The sequence below is a fragment of the Chiloscyllium plagiosum genome, unplaced genomic scaffold (assembly GCF_037043375.1).
Source record: "Chiloscyllium plagiosum isolate Xiang-an unplaced genomic scaffold, Cpla_swu_hap1 HiC_scaffold_2, whole genome shotgun sequence".
Taxonomy (NCBI): domain Eukaryota; kingdom Metazoa; phylum Chordata; class Chondrichthyes; order Orectolobiformes; family Hemiscylliidae; genus Chiloscyllium; species Chiloscyllium plagiosum.
Window position 1 is genome coordinate 130,980,070 of NW_028270140.1, and position 16,225 is coordinate 130,996,294.

The 16,225-nt window shown below is 55.1% G+C and overlaps 1 protein-coding gene across 3 annotated transcripts in view; it reads right to left on the reverse strand.

The window, feature by feature from the left end:
• The window catches only part of trappc11 (trafficking protein particle complex subunit 11), an 84,718-nt gene that overhangs the window by 55,100 nt on the left and 13,393 nt on the right, over window positions 1–16,225 (reverse strand). For all 3 annotated transcript variants that reach the window (XM_043705315.2, XM_043705329.2, XM_043705319.2), the window contains exon 2: window positions 1,918–2,145. In XM_043705315.2, coding sequence (XP_043561250.2) covers window positions 1,918–2,145 — 228 coding nt within the window. The remainder of the gene's footprint in view (window positions 1–1,917; window positions 2,146–16,225) is intronic.

Here is a 16,225-nt window from a genome sequence, read left to right on the forward strand (position 1 = left end):
GTGGATCCAACCTAGGATCAGGAAGTATGCGATGAGGCAAATCTAATAAATGATCTCAGAGTAAAAGTTGAACTCGCAAACACTGACAAAACAATGAAGAATCAGTGTGCGAGAATGAGAAACTTGGGTTGAAAACAACTGTGAAGTTAAATAAGCGTAAAGGAAAGAAACAAGGGGAGAGCTGGCTGAAGTGGACTGGGAAAGGAGATTAGTAGAAAAAAAAAGTTGACAAAATGGCAAACGATTAAAAACATAGTTCATGATTTGCAACAAAGATATTGTAGTGATAAAGAAGGACTCCAGAAAGAGAAATCAATGAAACATGGCTAACCTAGAAAGAAAAGGTTAGTATCATTTTAAAAATTCAATCCAGCGAAGATTAGTGATAAGACAGAGGATTTAGGAAATATTAGAAACCAACAAAAGACGACAAGGAAAGGGTGGAAATTAACAGAAAATTACCAAATTACACACAAACTTAAGAACTTCTTTAAATATATAAAAAGGAAGAGAGGAGCCAAAATGAACACAAGCCTCAGAGAACAAGACTGAAGGAATAATAATGAGAATCAGGAAATGGCAGAAGAATTCAATAACACTTAGCAGTGCCTTCTACCATGAATTCCAAGAATACTGAATTATCAGGGAAGGTGGGTGAGAGAGACGGGAAATGAAAACAATAACTATTACCAGAAAGAAAGTAATCAGGAAACTAATGGGACTAAAAGCCCATGAGTCCCCGGACCTGAGTTTTAGTTTTAATTCATTCACACAACATGGACTTCACTGGCTGGCCAGCATTGATCATCCATCCCTAACAAGGTAGTGGCAAACTATTTATTTGCACACAAATTTGAAAGGCATGATTTCCACATCATGAAACCATGCCCACTCTGTTTGGTTATATTAGGTATTTCTAAATGCTCTGCTACTACATTCTTTGCAATTGACCATAACATTTCCTCAGTGCTTATAGTTTCCTGCTTTCTGACTCCTTCCTTTTTAAAATAATTTATATCTTCCAAGCAAATGGACAGTCCCAAATCAAAGGAGCTATGGAAATTAAAAACTAAAACCCAACTATTTCACTGTCCATATCTTTAAGATCCTCGTACAGAGTCCATTAGAACCTGGGCACTTGAAGCCTGCATGCTCCACCAATTCACATAAAGATCAGAGCATGAGGAAATGATGCCATCTCTTTCTGGGATGTTATCTATATCCACTGTAATGAATACCGACGCAAAGTGCACCTTCAGGCAGCATCCAAGGAGCAGAATAATCGATGTTTCAGGCATAAGCACTCCATCGGGAATTTCTCCTGTAGCCTGTGTGCTAGAACTATGTTTCTACGGTATTACTACTGCAGCAGACCAAGTTGTTTTTAGTCTGAGCAAAAGTTGTTGATTGTCAAAAATTATCCAACCACATAGATCCAACATAACCAAGTAGCATTTTACACCAGCCCACTTTGAGCAAGGACACTAAATAATCAACCAACCATTACAATGGAGTTTTAACTTGGACTTCGTCCACCCAAATTTGGAACTTCTCCACTTCCAAATTTACAAAGTCCAAGTTAAAACTCCATTGTAAAGGTTGGTTGATGTTGATTAAACTGTGGTTCTGTGCAGTAGATAAACCAAATGAACTATCAAGGAGTTCAAAAATCTTAAAGTGTTTTATTTTATACCAAACATATAAACTTGAATATATTTTTGCTTACTTCAAAAACATCTGATGAAAAGCTTATTTGCACTGCTGTAGCTTTTAAAAGTGCATGTTTTCATCTATACGATGATATTAACTGCATATATATTTAGCCTCATGCCCTAATGCTCAGTTTCATCAATCAAGCCAAACTAACCACCCTACATTGTACAAATTGAGGATAAGACCATGACCAAAGTTGCTTACCTTCTGTCTGCATTTTGGGTATTCATGATCCCCAGGAAGTACTTTAAATGATATGGGGACTCTGTCAGCCCGTCTGTTGGCACAAAAAGCATCCCAAATAGCTCGATGTACGGCATTATAAGTCACATCAAGGCCCGTGAGAGCTACAAAGGCCATTGGCCGGCAACAAAGCTCCAAAGGAAAATCCCATTGCACTGAACTCATCTTGCAGATTAATGATAAGTCAAGCTGAAATAAAAGATAACGTGACACTATTAATAACAAAGTGAAGGCTAAGCAAGACCACTGATCAATGTTTTCTGCTGCATTGCAACAATCGAAGTATATTTCAGATTAGGTCATTTCCAGATTAGGATAAATTAGGCAGTTAATGCATTTATGTTCAGTGAAATATAAATAAGCAATATTTGGGCCCATGATTCAGGTGGTAAAGAAAGTATGCAAATGAGCCATACACAAAGGGGTCTCATGCTATTCAGAGTCAGTACTGAATTAGCAGCTGTAGTAGTCAAAAAACTAAGATGTTTTTCTCAGAATCTAACCAAGCTGTGACAAGCCACAGTGCTTCAGTTCAATGCTCAAATGGTTAACCTGTCAACACTTGACACAGTCAAACTTTGTTTAACATATTAGTGAAGAGGCACCTTTAACTGGAATTCCAAAGTTTACCTGCAAGATTTCAGGAATGAGAAGGAAGCTCCTTCTACCTACACCTTAAATGTGAGAAATGTATACACTGCTAAATCATTGAAACACAGAAAATGGTAGCAGGAGTTGGTCATTCAATCCCTCTTGAATGCTCTGCCATTCATTACAATCATGACTTCTCATCGAACACAATATTCTAATCCTATCATCCCCCACTTCCCTCAATCCCCTTAGTATAAGAGTTACATCTACCTCCTCCATGTAAACACAAAAATTTTGGCCTCAACCACTTTCTATAGTGGTGGATTCCACAGGCACTCCACTCTCTGGGTGAAGACATTTCTCATCTAAAACGTTTACATCTTATCCTTAAGCAATGATCCCCAGCTCTGAACTCCCCACTCCCCCTTCATACAGGCCTAACCAACTTATTTTCTCCTCATACATCAGTACTGCCTTCCAGGATCAATCTGGAAGTAAAGCTTTCAGCACACTGCTCCTTCAGATCCTCCCCCATAAGTTCATAGGGTGAATTTGCGCTTGCAGATTTGTATGTCCAGATACAAGGAGGATCATGGGACACAATTTATAGTAGAAGATCAAAGTGTCATACAACTGATGCGAAGTATTGAACAAACCTAGATTACTGTTAAGTCTTTAATCACTTAGAATGGGGATGCAGGTTTTGAGTGATCAATATGTAAATCCCAGAACTTTTTTCACTTCACAGTCCCGAGATAACTTAAGCTTTTATTTTTTTAAAAAGTGACATCTCAGCTCAGACAATGCATTAAAGGTGTGAAGCTAGAGTCTGACTGTATTCCAGTCTTGAGTCAGACGGTTCTATTGCCAAAGAAGGAATTTATAAAATGTCACATGGACTGACTGCCTACAGATTGTGCGCTTTTTGAACAAAATAGAATGTATCTGGACATACAAATCTGCAAGCGCAAATTCACCCTATGAACTTATATGTGTGCATCCATGTGAGGGGGAGGGAGAGGGGACATATACGTACAAGTGTGACTTAGTATATGCCTGTGAGAGAGAACATGTATATGAGAGAGGATCTGTGCGAGTGTGATTGTGCTTCTGTGTGTATAGTGTCATGGGGTCACCTGTAGTGTGACATGATCCCAGTTGAGGCCATCCTAGTGGGTACCGAATTTGGCTATCAGCCTCTGGTTGGTGACTCCACATTATCCCGAATCCACCTTAGAGGACAGTCACCCAAATATCAGAAGCCAAGTGTCCTTGACTGCTGAAGGGTTCCCTGACTGGTGATTGTTGTGCAAAGTCCATTCATTTGTTGTCATAGCATCTGTTTGATCTTGCCAATACACTTGGGGCATTCTTGCCTGCAGCATGAGATGGACACCATTGACTGAGTCACATGAGAACCTGCTGCGCACATGGCGGGTGGTGTCCCCATGTGTGATGGCAGTACATCATAATGACAGATTAGTCTAAACTATGTGGAAAAGTCATGAGGTAACCTTGCTCAGCTAATATGTCCAGTATTATTGGCCTACCAAATGGCTTTTTCTTTTAAAATCATCTTAGATTCCTAGAATGCAAATTAGGTTCATACCCTTCCCAGATCTTGAGCTCCAGGGAACAACATACAAACATCCAATCCATGACAAGCCAGTGTTCACTCAAATCAGACCACAAAGAGTTCACCTTTTGTCTGTCTGTCTGCCCCTCTCACCCCCTCTCTCTCTGTGTCCCTTGAACCAGTCAGCCTGTGAATGTAATTTACAGAAGAATGTTTTCTCTCTCTCTCTCACTTACACATGAACATCTTCCAACTTTCTTACTATGTCAGTTTTCACCTTTGTATTTTCCTAACCTGTAAGGGTAATGAGACATTCACATTCCAGAACAGTCAAGATGAGGGAGATCATCCTCAAATTCAAATCTGCTCAGTGTGGTATATATGAAAATATATCAGGTTTGTTCTAATACATGCATATTCCATTCAGCTTATTAAATTACAAGTTCTTTTCCTATTGAGTCTGAGTTTTGTTAAGATCTTTGATATAACCAGAATTTTTAGTTATCCGACATTCCACTGTGCAATATGTGCAATCTTCCAGTCCCCTGCACGAAAAGAAAATAGTGCCACACAGTCCACAAGTGAACAAATGCTATCACCTTATTTATACCGATCCATTGACACTAAGAACAGATGCCCCCAATTCTTCTGAACAAATGGGCTCTGTCCCCACCCGCTGTGATCAAGCGCTTTCCTGCATTTCCTTAGCAGATGTGTAACATGTATGGCTACAAGCTTTCTCACACTTACACCCAACTTTGTGTTATCTGCAACTTTTGTAGTGTTCCATTTAGGTCCCCCCTCTAAATCATTAACATATTTTATAAAAAGCTGGGGTCCAGTACCGATTTCTGCAATACCCCAATAGTCGTTGTCTGTCATTCCGAAAAAGTCCCCATTATTCCTACTGTTTCTTTCCTGTCTGACCAATTTTCTATGTAAGACTTTGTCAAAAGTCCTCAAAGAATTCCAATAGATTTGTCAAGCACAACTTCCTTTTTGTAAATCCATGCTGTGTCTCATTTTTTTCTAAAGTCTCAGATTTGAATCCCTTCCTAATGAACTCTAACATCTTCCCCATTACTGATGCCAGACTCTTTGGGTATAATTCTATTTTCTCTCGACATCACTTTTTAAAATGGGGTGGGTTTATATTAGCTATTGGCTAGGTATAGTCATCATCCTGGATGGCATCTCTCAAGTCTGAATCAAACACTATGAAGTGGTTAGATATTTATTTAGAAAAGAAAAGAATTGAATTTGTGGGAGACTGAAAATGACCACAATTAAAACTATTGTCAATCCCAGTCCTTTCTTTCAGTGGAGGATGGAACAAGAGAAGTCATATTCATTCACTCCCTGCAGCACTACAGGCAACCAAAAATGTAGGCCACAGACTGAGAAGGAAGATGCAAGCTTGATTTGAATAAATGACTGAGCTTAAGGGATAAGGTCATATTTTCTGTAGAATGCCAAAGTGCGCAGGTGGCCTAGTGGGGAACAGCATATAGGTGCAGGAGTAGGCCATTTGGCTCTGTGAACCTGCCCCATTATTCAACATGACCATGGCTGATCACCCACTTTTCCCCCTCATCTCTTGGTCTTTTAGCCTTGAAAACTATCAATATTTTGGCCTCAACTGGTTTCTGTGACAGAGAATTCCAGTCTGACCACTCTCTGAATGAACATGTGGAGGCCCTGGTGTTGGACTGGACAAAGTTAAAAATCACACAACACCAGGGTTGGACTATACCGTAGTGTTGTGATTTTTAATCTCTGGATGAAGGCAATTCTCCTTATCTCAGTCCTAAAATATCTACTCAGTATCCTTAAACTGGGACACTTGTTTCTGGACTCATTCTTACTGCATATCTTTTTGTTATTGCAATCACAGAGACTTGGTTGAAGGGAGTGCATGATTGGCAACTAAATGTTCCAGAATATAGACGCTTCAGATGACAGGACAGGGAGGGAAGTAAAGGGGGGATGTGGAGTTGCACTGCTGGTCAGGGATGATATCATGACTGTGCTAAATGAGCACATAATGGAGGTCTTGGGTAGTGAGGCATTATGGGTGGAGCTGAGAAATAAGAAGGGTGCAGTTACATTGTTGGGGCTTTGTTACAAACCTCCCAACAGTGAGCACGGGGTAGAAGAACAAATAGGTAATCAGATTATGGAAAGATGTAGAAGCAATGGAGTAGTGGTGATGGGAGATTTTAATTTTCCCAACGTTGACAGGGATACACTTAGTGCCAGAGGTCTGAATGGGGTAGAATTTGTAAGAAGCGTCCAGGAGAGTTTTCTAGAGCAGTATGTCAATAGTCAGACGGGGAAAGGGGCCATATTGGGCCTGGTATTTGGGTATGAGCCAGGACAGGTGGTAGAAGTTGTGGTGGGGGATTTCCTTGGGAACAGTGACCACAATTCTGTAAATTTTAGAATACTCGCAGACAAAGATGAGTGTGGTCCTAAGGGAAGAGTACTAAACTCGGCCAAGGCCAATTATATCAAAATTAGGCAGGAGCTGGGAAATGTTGATTGGACACAGCTATTTGAAGGGAAGTCCACATTTGATATGTGGGAGGATTTGCAGGATAGTCTAAAGACGGCAGTGCAGGATAGGCATGTCCCGTTGAAGACAAATGATAGGAAAGGCAAGATTTGTGAACCGTGGATGACAGGAGAAATTGTATGACTACTCGAGAAAAAGGGAAGCGTACATAATGTCTAGACAGCTAAGAACAGAACAGGCCCTGGAGGAATATTGGAAGTGCTCACTAAGGAGAGGAACATGATGAATCTTGAGATTAGAGATAGACGTTTGATTAGTCTGGATCATGTTGACATACGTAGGGAAGATGTGTTGGGTAGGCTAGCGGTTATTAAGGTGGATAAATTCCCAGGACCGGATGGGATCAATCCCAGGTTGCTGAGGGAGACGAGGGGAAATAGCTGGGGCCCTGACAGATACCTTTATGGCATCCTTAAGTACAGGTGAGGTGCCAGAGGACTGCAACGTTGCTCATGTTGTCCTCCTGTACAAGAAGGGTAGTAGGGATATTCTGGGTAACTACAGACCAGTGAGCCTGACGTCAATGGTGGGAAAGTTGCTAAGGAAGGTACTGAGGGATAGGAATCATTTATATTTAGAAAAGAATGGGTTTAATCAGTGTTAGGCCACATGGTTTTATGTGGGGGAGATGGTGCCTTACCAAGTTCATAGAGTTCTTTGAGGAAGTGACCAAGTTGATAGATGAAGGAGGGGCTGTTGATGTCATATGTATGGACTTTAGTAAGGCGTTTAATAACGTTCCCTATGGTAAACTAATGGAGAAAATGAAGTCACATGGTGTGCAGGGTGTTCAACTAGGTGATAAAGAATTGGTTGAGCAACAGGAGACAGTAGTAGTTGAAGGGAGTTTCTCGAAATGGAGAAAGGTGACCAGTGGTGTTCCGCAGGGGTCAGTGTTGGGGCCACTGTTGCTTGTAATATATATAAATGATCTGGAAGAGGACACTGTTCGTTTGATCAGCAAGTTTGCAGATGACACGAAGATTGGTGGAGTAGCAGCAAGCATGAGGGACTGTCAAAGAATACCGGAGGATATAGATAGACTGGAGAGTTGGGCGGAAAAGTGGCAGATGGATTTCAATCCAGACAAATATGAGGTGATGCATTCAGGCAAGATTAATTCTAGAGTGAATTATACAATGAACAGAGGAGACTTGTGAAAAATTGACGGGCAGAGAGATCTGGGAGTGCAGGTCCATTGTACCCTGAAGGTGACTGCAGAGGTGGATAGAGTGGTCAAGAAGGCATATAGTATGCTTGCCTTCATTGGAATGGGTATTGAGTATAAGAGCTGGCAAGTTACGTTAAAATTGTACAAGACATTGGTTTGGCCGCATTTAGAATAATGTGTACAGTTCTGGTCGCCACATTACCAAAAGGATGTGGACACTTTGGAGAGGGTGCAGAGAAGATTTACAAGGATGTTGCCTGGTATAGAGGGTGATAGTTATGAAGGGAGGTTTGTTTTCATTAGAAGAAAGGAGATTGGGGGGGACATGATTGAGGTTTACAAAATCATGAAGGGTATAGACAGGTTGGATACAGACAAACTTTTTCCCAGGGTGAAGGATTCAATAACGAGAGGTCACGCTCTCAAGGTGAGAGGTGAAAAGTTTTAGAGGGAAACATGCAGCAAGTACTTCACACAGAGGGTGGTGGGCGTCTGGAACGCGTTGCCAGCAGAGGTGGTAGAGGCAGGCACGGTAGATTCATTTAAGATGCGTCTGGACACATGCATAAGTAGGTGGGGAACAGAGGGATACATATGCTTAGGAATTGGACGACAGTAGATTTGGATCGGCTCAGGCTTGGAAGGCCTGTTCCTGGGCTGTAAATTTTCTTTGTTCTTTGTTCATTTACCCTTTCCAGGCCTGTTAGAAACCTTTAAAATTTTATGAGATACTCCCTCATTCTTTCTAAACTTCAATTCTAACCAATTCAGTCTCTCTCTGTGAAAGAGCTGCCATAGCAGGAATGAGTTTGGTCAACCTTCCTTGCACTCCCTCTGTAACCAGAACATCCTTCCTCAGGTTAGGAGACAAAACTGCACACAATACTCCAGATGCAGTCTCAACAAGGTCTTGCATAATTGCAGCAAGGGAGAAAGTGAGGTCTGCAGATGCTGGAGATCAGTGCTGAAAATGTGCTGCTGGAACAGCGCAGCAGGTCAGGCAGCATCCAGGGAACAGGAGAATCGACGTTTCGGGCATAAGCCCTGAAGAATTCCTGAAGAAGGGCTTATGCCTAAAACGTCGATTCTCCTGTTCCCTGGATAATTGCAGCAAGACATTCGTGCTCAAGCACACAAATTCTCCCAGTACAAAGACTAAGATACAGTTTACTTTCTTCACCTGCATGCTTACTTTCAGATCTCATTGGACTTTCTCCTCTTTCCCAAGCTATCACCATTCAGGTAATCTGCCCTCTTGTTTTAGCTAAGAACTAGCCTAGTAACCCAGAAGTCATGTGGCACCAGAAGACATTGTTAACTCACTTTCGCAGCCTGGCCATGTTAGGGTCAAATCAACAAATGCAGCCATTGAGGTATTCAGCACATAAGGCAGTGACAAAGGCCACATTATGAGATATGAACAGGAAATTTTGATGACAAGGAGGAAGCATTAAATATGATACAGGAAACAGAAGCTGAAGTAGACGACCAGGCATGATCATATAGCATTGCAGAATTGCTTCAAAGAGCCAAATAGCTTATTCTTGCATCTATACATAATATTATGACACTATGTTTGGACGCAAGCTGGTTCAGGAATATGATTTTAAGGACTGGCAAGAAAAAGGAATAATGACTTTTGTAATATCTGGCTAGAGAAAAAACATACAAATGCCCAATCAAAGAAAAATGCAACAAGTCAAGTAGGGAATGGGTAGAAAGTAGGGTGTCATCCACATTCATGTAGAATGCAAAATGTTTTTAAACATGGCCTCCAGTAGACAGCAAGTTGATAAGAACTAAGTATTTGAAAGGTGATGGGTGGGGAAAGGAAGAGAGGTTGTGGGGGAGAGAATGAGACGGGGGAAGGGGGGGGGGGGGGGGAGAATGAGACGGGGGAAGGGGGGGGGGGGGAGAATGAGACGGGGGAAGGGGGGGGAGAATGAGACGGGGGAAGGGGGGGGGAGAATGAGACGGGGGAAGGGGGGGGGGGGAGAATGAGACGGGGGAAGGGGGGGGGGGGGGGGAGAATGAGACGGGGGAAGGGGGGGGAGAGAATGAGACGGGGGAAGGGGGGGGAGAGAATGAGACGGGGGAAGGGGGGGGGAGAGAATGAGACGGGGGAAGGGGGGGGGGAGAGAATGAGACGGGGGAAGGGGGGGGGGAGAGAATGAGACGGGGGAAGGGGGGGGGGGAGAGAATGAGACGGGGGAAGGGGGGGGGGGGAGAATGAGACGGGGGAAGGGGGGGGGGAGAATGAGACGGGGGAAGGGGGGGGGAGAATGAGACGGGGGAAGGGGGGGGAGAATGAGACGGGGGAAGGGGGGGGGAGAATGAGACGGGGGAAGGGGGGGGGAGAATGAGACGGGGGAAGGGGGGGGGGAGAATGAGACGGGGGAAGGGGGGGGGGAGAATGAGACGGGGGAAGGGGGGGGGAGAATGAGACGGGGGAAGGGGGGGGGAGAATGAGACGGGGGAAGGGGGGGGGAGAATGAGACGGGGGAAGGGGGGGGGAGAATGAGACGGGGGAAGGGGGGGGGGGAGAATGAGACGGGGGAAGGGGGGGGGGAGAATGAGACGGGGGAAGGGGGGGGAGAATGAGACGGGGGAAGGGGGGGGGGGGAGAGAATGAGACGGGGGAAGGGGGGGAGAATGAGACGGGGAAGGGGGGGGGGGGGAGAATGAGACGAGGGGGGAGACGGGGGAAGGGGGGGGTGAGAATGAGACGGGGGAAGGGGGGGGGGGGGGGGAGACGGGGGAAGGGGGGGGGGGAGAATGAGACGGGGGAAGGGGGGGGAGAATGAGACGGGGGGGGGAGAGAATGAGACGGGGGGGGGGAGAATGAGACGGGGGGGGGGAGAATGAGACGGGGGGGGGAGAATGAGACGGGGGGGGGAGAATGAGACGGGGGGGGGGGAGAATGAGACGGGGGGGGGGGAGAATGAGACGGGGGGGGGGGGAGAATGAGACGGGGGGGGGGGAGAATGAGACGGGGGGGGGGGGAGAATGAGACGGGGGGGGGGGGGAGAATGAGACGGGGGGGGGGGGGAGAATGAGACGGGGGGGGGGGGAGAATGAGACGGGGGGGGGGGAGAATGAGACGGGGGGGGGGGGGAGAATGAGACGGGGGGGGGGGGGAGAATGAGACGGGGGGGGGGGGGGAGAATGAGACGGGGGGGGGGGGGAGAATGAGACGGGGGGGGAGAATGAGACGGGGGGGGGGGAGAATGAGACGGGGGGTGGGAGAATGAGACGGGGGGGGGGGAGAATGAGACGGGGGGGGGGAGAATGAGACGGGGGGGGGGAGAATGAGACGGGGGGGGGGGGAGAATGAGACGGGGGGGGGGAGAATGAGACGGGGGGGGGGAGAATGAGACGGGGGGGGGGGGAGAATGAGACGGGGGGGGGGAGAATGAGACGGGGGGGGGGGAGAATGAGACGGGGGGGGGGAGAATGAGACGGGGGGGGGGGAGAATGAGACGGGGGGGGGGAGAATGAGACGGGGGGGGGGGGGGAGAATGAGACGGGGGGGGGGAGAATGAGACGGGGGGGGGGAGAATGAGACGGGGGGGGGGAGAATGAGACGGGGGGGGGGAGAATGAGACGGGGGGGGGGGGAGAATGAGACGGGGGGGGGGGAGAATGAGACGGGGGGGGGGGAGAATGAGACGGGGGGGGGGAGAATGAGACGGGGGGGGGGGGAGAATGAGACGGGGGGGGGGGGAGAATGAGACGGGGGGGGGGGGAGAATGAGACGGGGGGGGGGAGAATGAGACGGGGGGGGGGAGAAGGAGACGGGGGGGGGGGGAGAGGGAGACGGGGGAAGGGGGGGGAGACGGGGGAAGGGGGGGGAGACGGGGGAAGGGGGGGGAGACGGGGGAAGGGGGGGAGACGGGGGAAGGGGGGGGAGACGGGGGAAGGGGGGGGAGACGGGGGAAGGGGGGGGAGACGGGGGAAGGGGGGGGAGACGGGGGAAGGGGGGGGAGACGGGGGAAGGGGGGGGAGACGGGGGAAGGGGGGGGAGACGGGGGAAGGGGGGGGAGACGGGGGAAGGGGGGGGAGACGGGGGAAGGGGGGGGAGACGGGGGAAGGGGGGGGAGACGGGGGAAGGGGGGGAGACGGGGGAAGGGGGGGGGGGAGACGGGGGAAGGGGGGGGAGACGGGGGAAGGGGGGGGAGACGGGGGAAGGGGGGGAGACGGGGGAAGGGGGGGGGGAGACGGGGGAAGGGGGGGGAGACGGGGGAAGGGGGGGGAGACGGGGGAAGGGGGGGGAGACGGGGGAAGGGGGGGGGGGGGAGACGGGGGAAGGGGGGGGGGGAGACGGGGGAAGGGGGGGGAGACGGGGGAAGGGGGGGGGAGACGGGGGAAGGGGGGGGGAGGAGACGGGGGAAGGGGGGGGGGGAGACGGGGGAAGGGGGGGGGAGACGGGGGAAGGGGGGGGGGAGACGGGGGAAGGGGGGGGGAGACGGGGGAAGGGGGGGGGAGACGGGGGAAGGGGGGGGAGACGGGGGAAGGGGGGGGGAGAATGAGACGGGGGAAGGGGGGGGGAGAATGAGGGGGGGGGGGGGAGACGGGGGAGGGGGGGGGGGAGACGGGGGTGGGAGACGGGGGAAGGGGGGGTGGGAGACGGGGGAAGGGGGGGTGGGAGACGGGGGAAGGGGGGGGGGGGAGACGGGGGAAGGGGGGGGGAGACGGGGGAAGGGGGGGGGAGACGGGGGAAGGGGGGGGGGAGACGGGGGAAGGGGGGGGGGAGACGGGGGAAGGGGGGGGGGAGACGGGGGAAGGGGGGGGGGGGGAGACGGGGGAAGGGGGGGGGGAGACGGGGGAAGGGGGGGGGGAGACGGGGGAAGGGGGGGGGAGACGGGGGAAATGGGGGGGAGACGGGGGAAGGGGGGGGGGGGAGACGGGGGAAGGGGGGGGGGGGAGACGGGGGAAGGGGGGGGGAGACGGGGGAAGGGGGGGGAGACGGGGGAAGGGGGGGAGACGGGGGAAGGGGGGGGGGAGACGGGGGAAGGGGGGGAGAGACGGGGGAAGGGGGGGGGGAGACGGGGGAAGGGGGGGGAGAGACGGGGGAAGGGGGGGGAGAGACGGGGGAAGGGGGGGGGGAGACGGGGGAAGGGGGGGGAGACGGGGGAAGGGGGGGGGAGAATGAGACGGGGGAAGGGGGGGGGGAGAATGAGGGGGGGGGGGGAGACGGGGGAGGGGGGGGGGGAGACGGGGGTGGGAGACGGGGGAAGGGGGGGTGGGAGACGGGGGAAGGGGGGGTGGGAGACGGGGGAAGGGGGGGGGGGGAGACGGGGGAAGGGGGGGGGAGACGGGGGAAGGGGGGGGAGACGGGGGAAGGGGGGGGGAGACGGGGGAAGGGGGGGGGGAGACGGGGGAAGGGGGGGGGGAGACGGGGGAAGGGGGGGGGGAGACGGGGGAAGGGGGGGGGGGGAGACGGGGGAAGGGGGGGGGGAGACGGGGGAAGGGGGGGGGAGAATGAGACGGGGGAAGGGGGGGGGGAGAATGAGGGGGGGGGGGGGAGACGGGGGAGGGGGGGGGGGGAGACGGGGGTGGGAGACGGGGGAAGGGGGGGTGGGAGACGGGGGAAGGGGGGGTGGGAGACGGGGGAAGGGGGGGGGGGGAGACGGGGGAAGGGGGGGGGAGACGGGGGAAGGGGGGGGGAGACGGGGGAAGGGGGGGGGGAGACGGGGGAAGGGGGGGGGGAGACGGGGGAAGGGGGGGGGGAGACGGGGGAAGGGGGGGGGGGGGAGACGGGGGAAGGGGGGGGGGAGACGGGGGAAGGGGGGGGGGAGACGGGGGAAGGGGGGGGGAGACGGGGGAAATGGGGGGGAGACGGGGGAAGGGGGGGGGGGGAGACGGGGGAAGGGGGGGGGGGGAGACGGGGGAAGGGGGGGGGAGACGGGGGAAGGGGGGGGAGACGGGGGAAGGGGGGGAGACGGGGGAAGGGGGGGGGGAGACGGGGGAAGGGGGGGAGAGACGGGGGAAGGGGGGGGGAGAGACGGGGGAAGGGGGGGGAGAGACGGGGGAAGGGGGGGGAGAATGAGACGGGGGAAGGGGGGGGAGAATGAGACGGGGGAAGGGGGGGGAGAATGAGACGGGGGAAGGGGGGGGAGAATGAGACGGGGGAAGGGGGGGGAGAATGAGACGGGGGAAGGGGGGGGAGAATGAGACGGGGGAAGGGGGGGGGAGAATGAGACGGGGGAAGGGGGGGGAGACGGGGGAAGGGGGGGGGGGGGAGACGGGGGAAGGGGGGGGGAGACGGGGGACGGGGGGGGGAGAATGAGACGGGGGGGGGAGAATGAGACGGAGGGGGGAGAATGAGACGGGGGAAGGGGGGGGAGACGGGGGAAGGGGGGGGAGACGGGGGAAGGGGGGGGAGACGGGGGAAGGGGGGGGAGACGGGGGAAGGGGGGGGGAGACGGGGGAAGGGGGGGGAGACGGGGGAAGGGGGGGGAGACGGGGGAAGGGGGGGGAGACGGGGGAAGGGGGGGAGACGGGGGAAGGGGGGGGAGACGGGGGAAGGGGGGGGAGACGGGGGAAGGGGGGGGAAGGGGGGGGAGACGGGGGAAGGGGGGGGAAGGGGGGGGAGACGGGGGAAGGGGGGGGAGACGGGGGAAGGGGGGGGGAGACGGGGGAAGGGGGGGGAGACGGGGGAAGGGGGGGGAGACGGGGGAAGGGGGGGAGACGGGGGAAGGGGGGGGGAGACGGGGGAAGGGGGGGGAGACGGGGGAAGGGGGGGGAGACGGGGGAAGGGGGGGGAGACGGGGGAAGGGGGGGGAGACGGGGGGAGACGGGGGAAGGGGGGGGAGACGGGGGAGACGGGGGAAGGGGGGGAGACGGGGGAAGGGGGGGGGGAGACGGGGGAAGGGGGGGGGGGGGGGGAAAGGGGGGGGAGACGGGGGAAGGGGGGGGGAGGAGACGGGGGAAGGGGGGGGGGAGACGGGGGAAGGGGGGGGGGGGAGACGGGGGAAGGGGGGGGGGGGGGAGACGGGGGAAGGGGGGGGGGAGACGGGGGAAGGGGGGGGGGGAGACGGGGGAAGGGGGGGGAAGGGGGGGGGAGAATGAGACGGGGGAAGGGGGGGGGAGAATGAGACGGGGGGGGGAGACGGGGGAATGGGGGGGGAGACGGGGGTGGGAGACGGGGGAAGGGGGGGTGGGAGACGGGGGAAGGGGGGGGGGAGACGGGGGAAGGGGGGGGGGAGACGGGGGAAGGGGGGGGGGAGACGGGGGAAGGGGGGGGGGAGACGGGGGAAGGGGGGGGGGAGAGACGGGGGAAGGGGGGGGGAGACGGGGGAAGGGGGGGGGAGACGGGGGAAGGGGGGGGGAGACGGGGGAAGGGGGGGGTGAGACGGGGGAAGGGGGGGTGAGACGGGGGAAGGGGGGGTGAGACGGGGGAAGGGGGGGTGAGACGGGGGAAGGGGGGGTGAGACGGGGGAAGGGGGGGGGGGGGGAGAGACGGGGGAAGGGGGGGGGAGACGGGGGAAGGGGGGGGGGAGACGGGGGAAGGGGGGGGGAGACGGGGGAAGGGGGGGGAGAGACGGGGGAAGGGGGGGAGAGACGGGGGAAGGGGGGGGGAGAATGAGACGGGGGAAGGGGGGGGAGAATGAGACGGGGGAAGGGGGGGGAGAATGAGACGGGGGAAGGGGGGGGAGAATGAGACGGGGGAAGGGGGGGGAGAATGAGACGGGGGAAGGGGGGGGAGAATGAGACGGGGGAAGGGGGGGAGAATGAGACGGGGGAAGGGGGGGGGGAGACGGGGGAAGGGGGGGGGAGACGGGGGAAGGGGGGGGGGAGACGGGGGAAGGGGGGGGGAGACGGGGGAAGGGGGGGGGAGACGGGGGAAGGGGGGGGAGACGGGGGAAGGGGGGGGGAGACGGGGGAAGGGGGGGGAGAGACGGGGGAAGGGGGGGGGAGACGGGGGAAGGGGGGGGGGAGACGGGGGAAGGGGGGGGAGACGGGGGAAGGGGGGGGGAGACGGGGGAAGGGGGGCGAGACGGGGGAAGGGGGGGGAGACGGGGGAAGGGGGGGGGAGACGGGGGAAGGGGGGGGAGACGGGGGAAGGGGGGGGAGACGGGGGAAGGGGGGGGAGACGGGGGAAGGGGGGGGGGAGACGGGGGAAGGGGGGGGAGAGACGGGGGAAGGGGGGGGGGAGAGACGGGGGAAGGGGGGGGGGAGAGACGGGGGAAGGGGGGGGGGGAGAGACGGGGGAAGGGGGGGGGAGACGGGGGAAGGGGGGGGAGAGACGGGGGAAGGGGGGGGGAGACGGGGGAAGGGGGGGGGGAGACGGGGGAAGGGGGGGGGAGACGGGGGAAGGGGGGGGGAGACGGGGGAAGGGGGGGGGAGACGGGGGA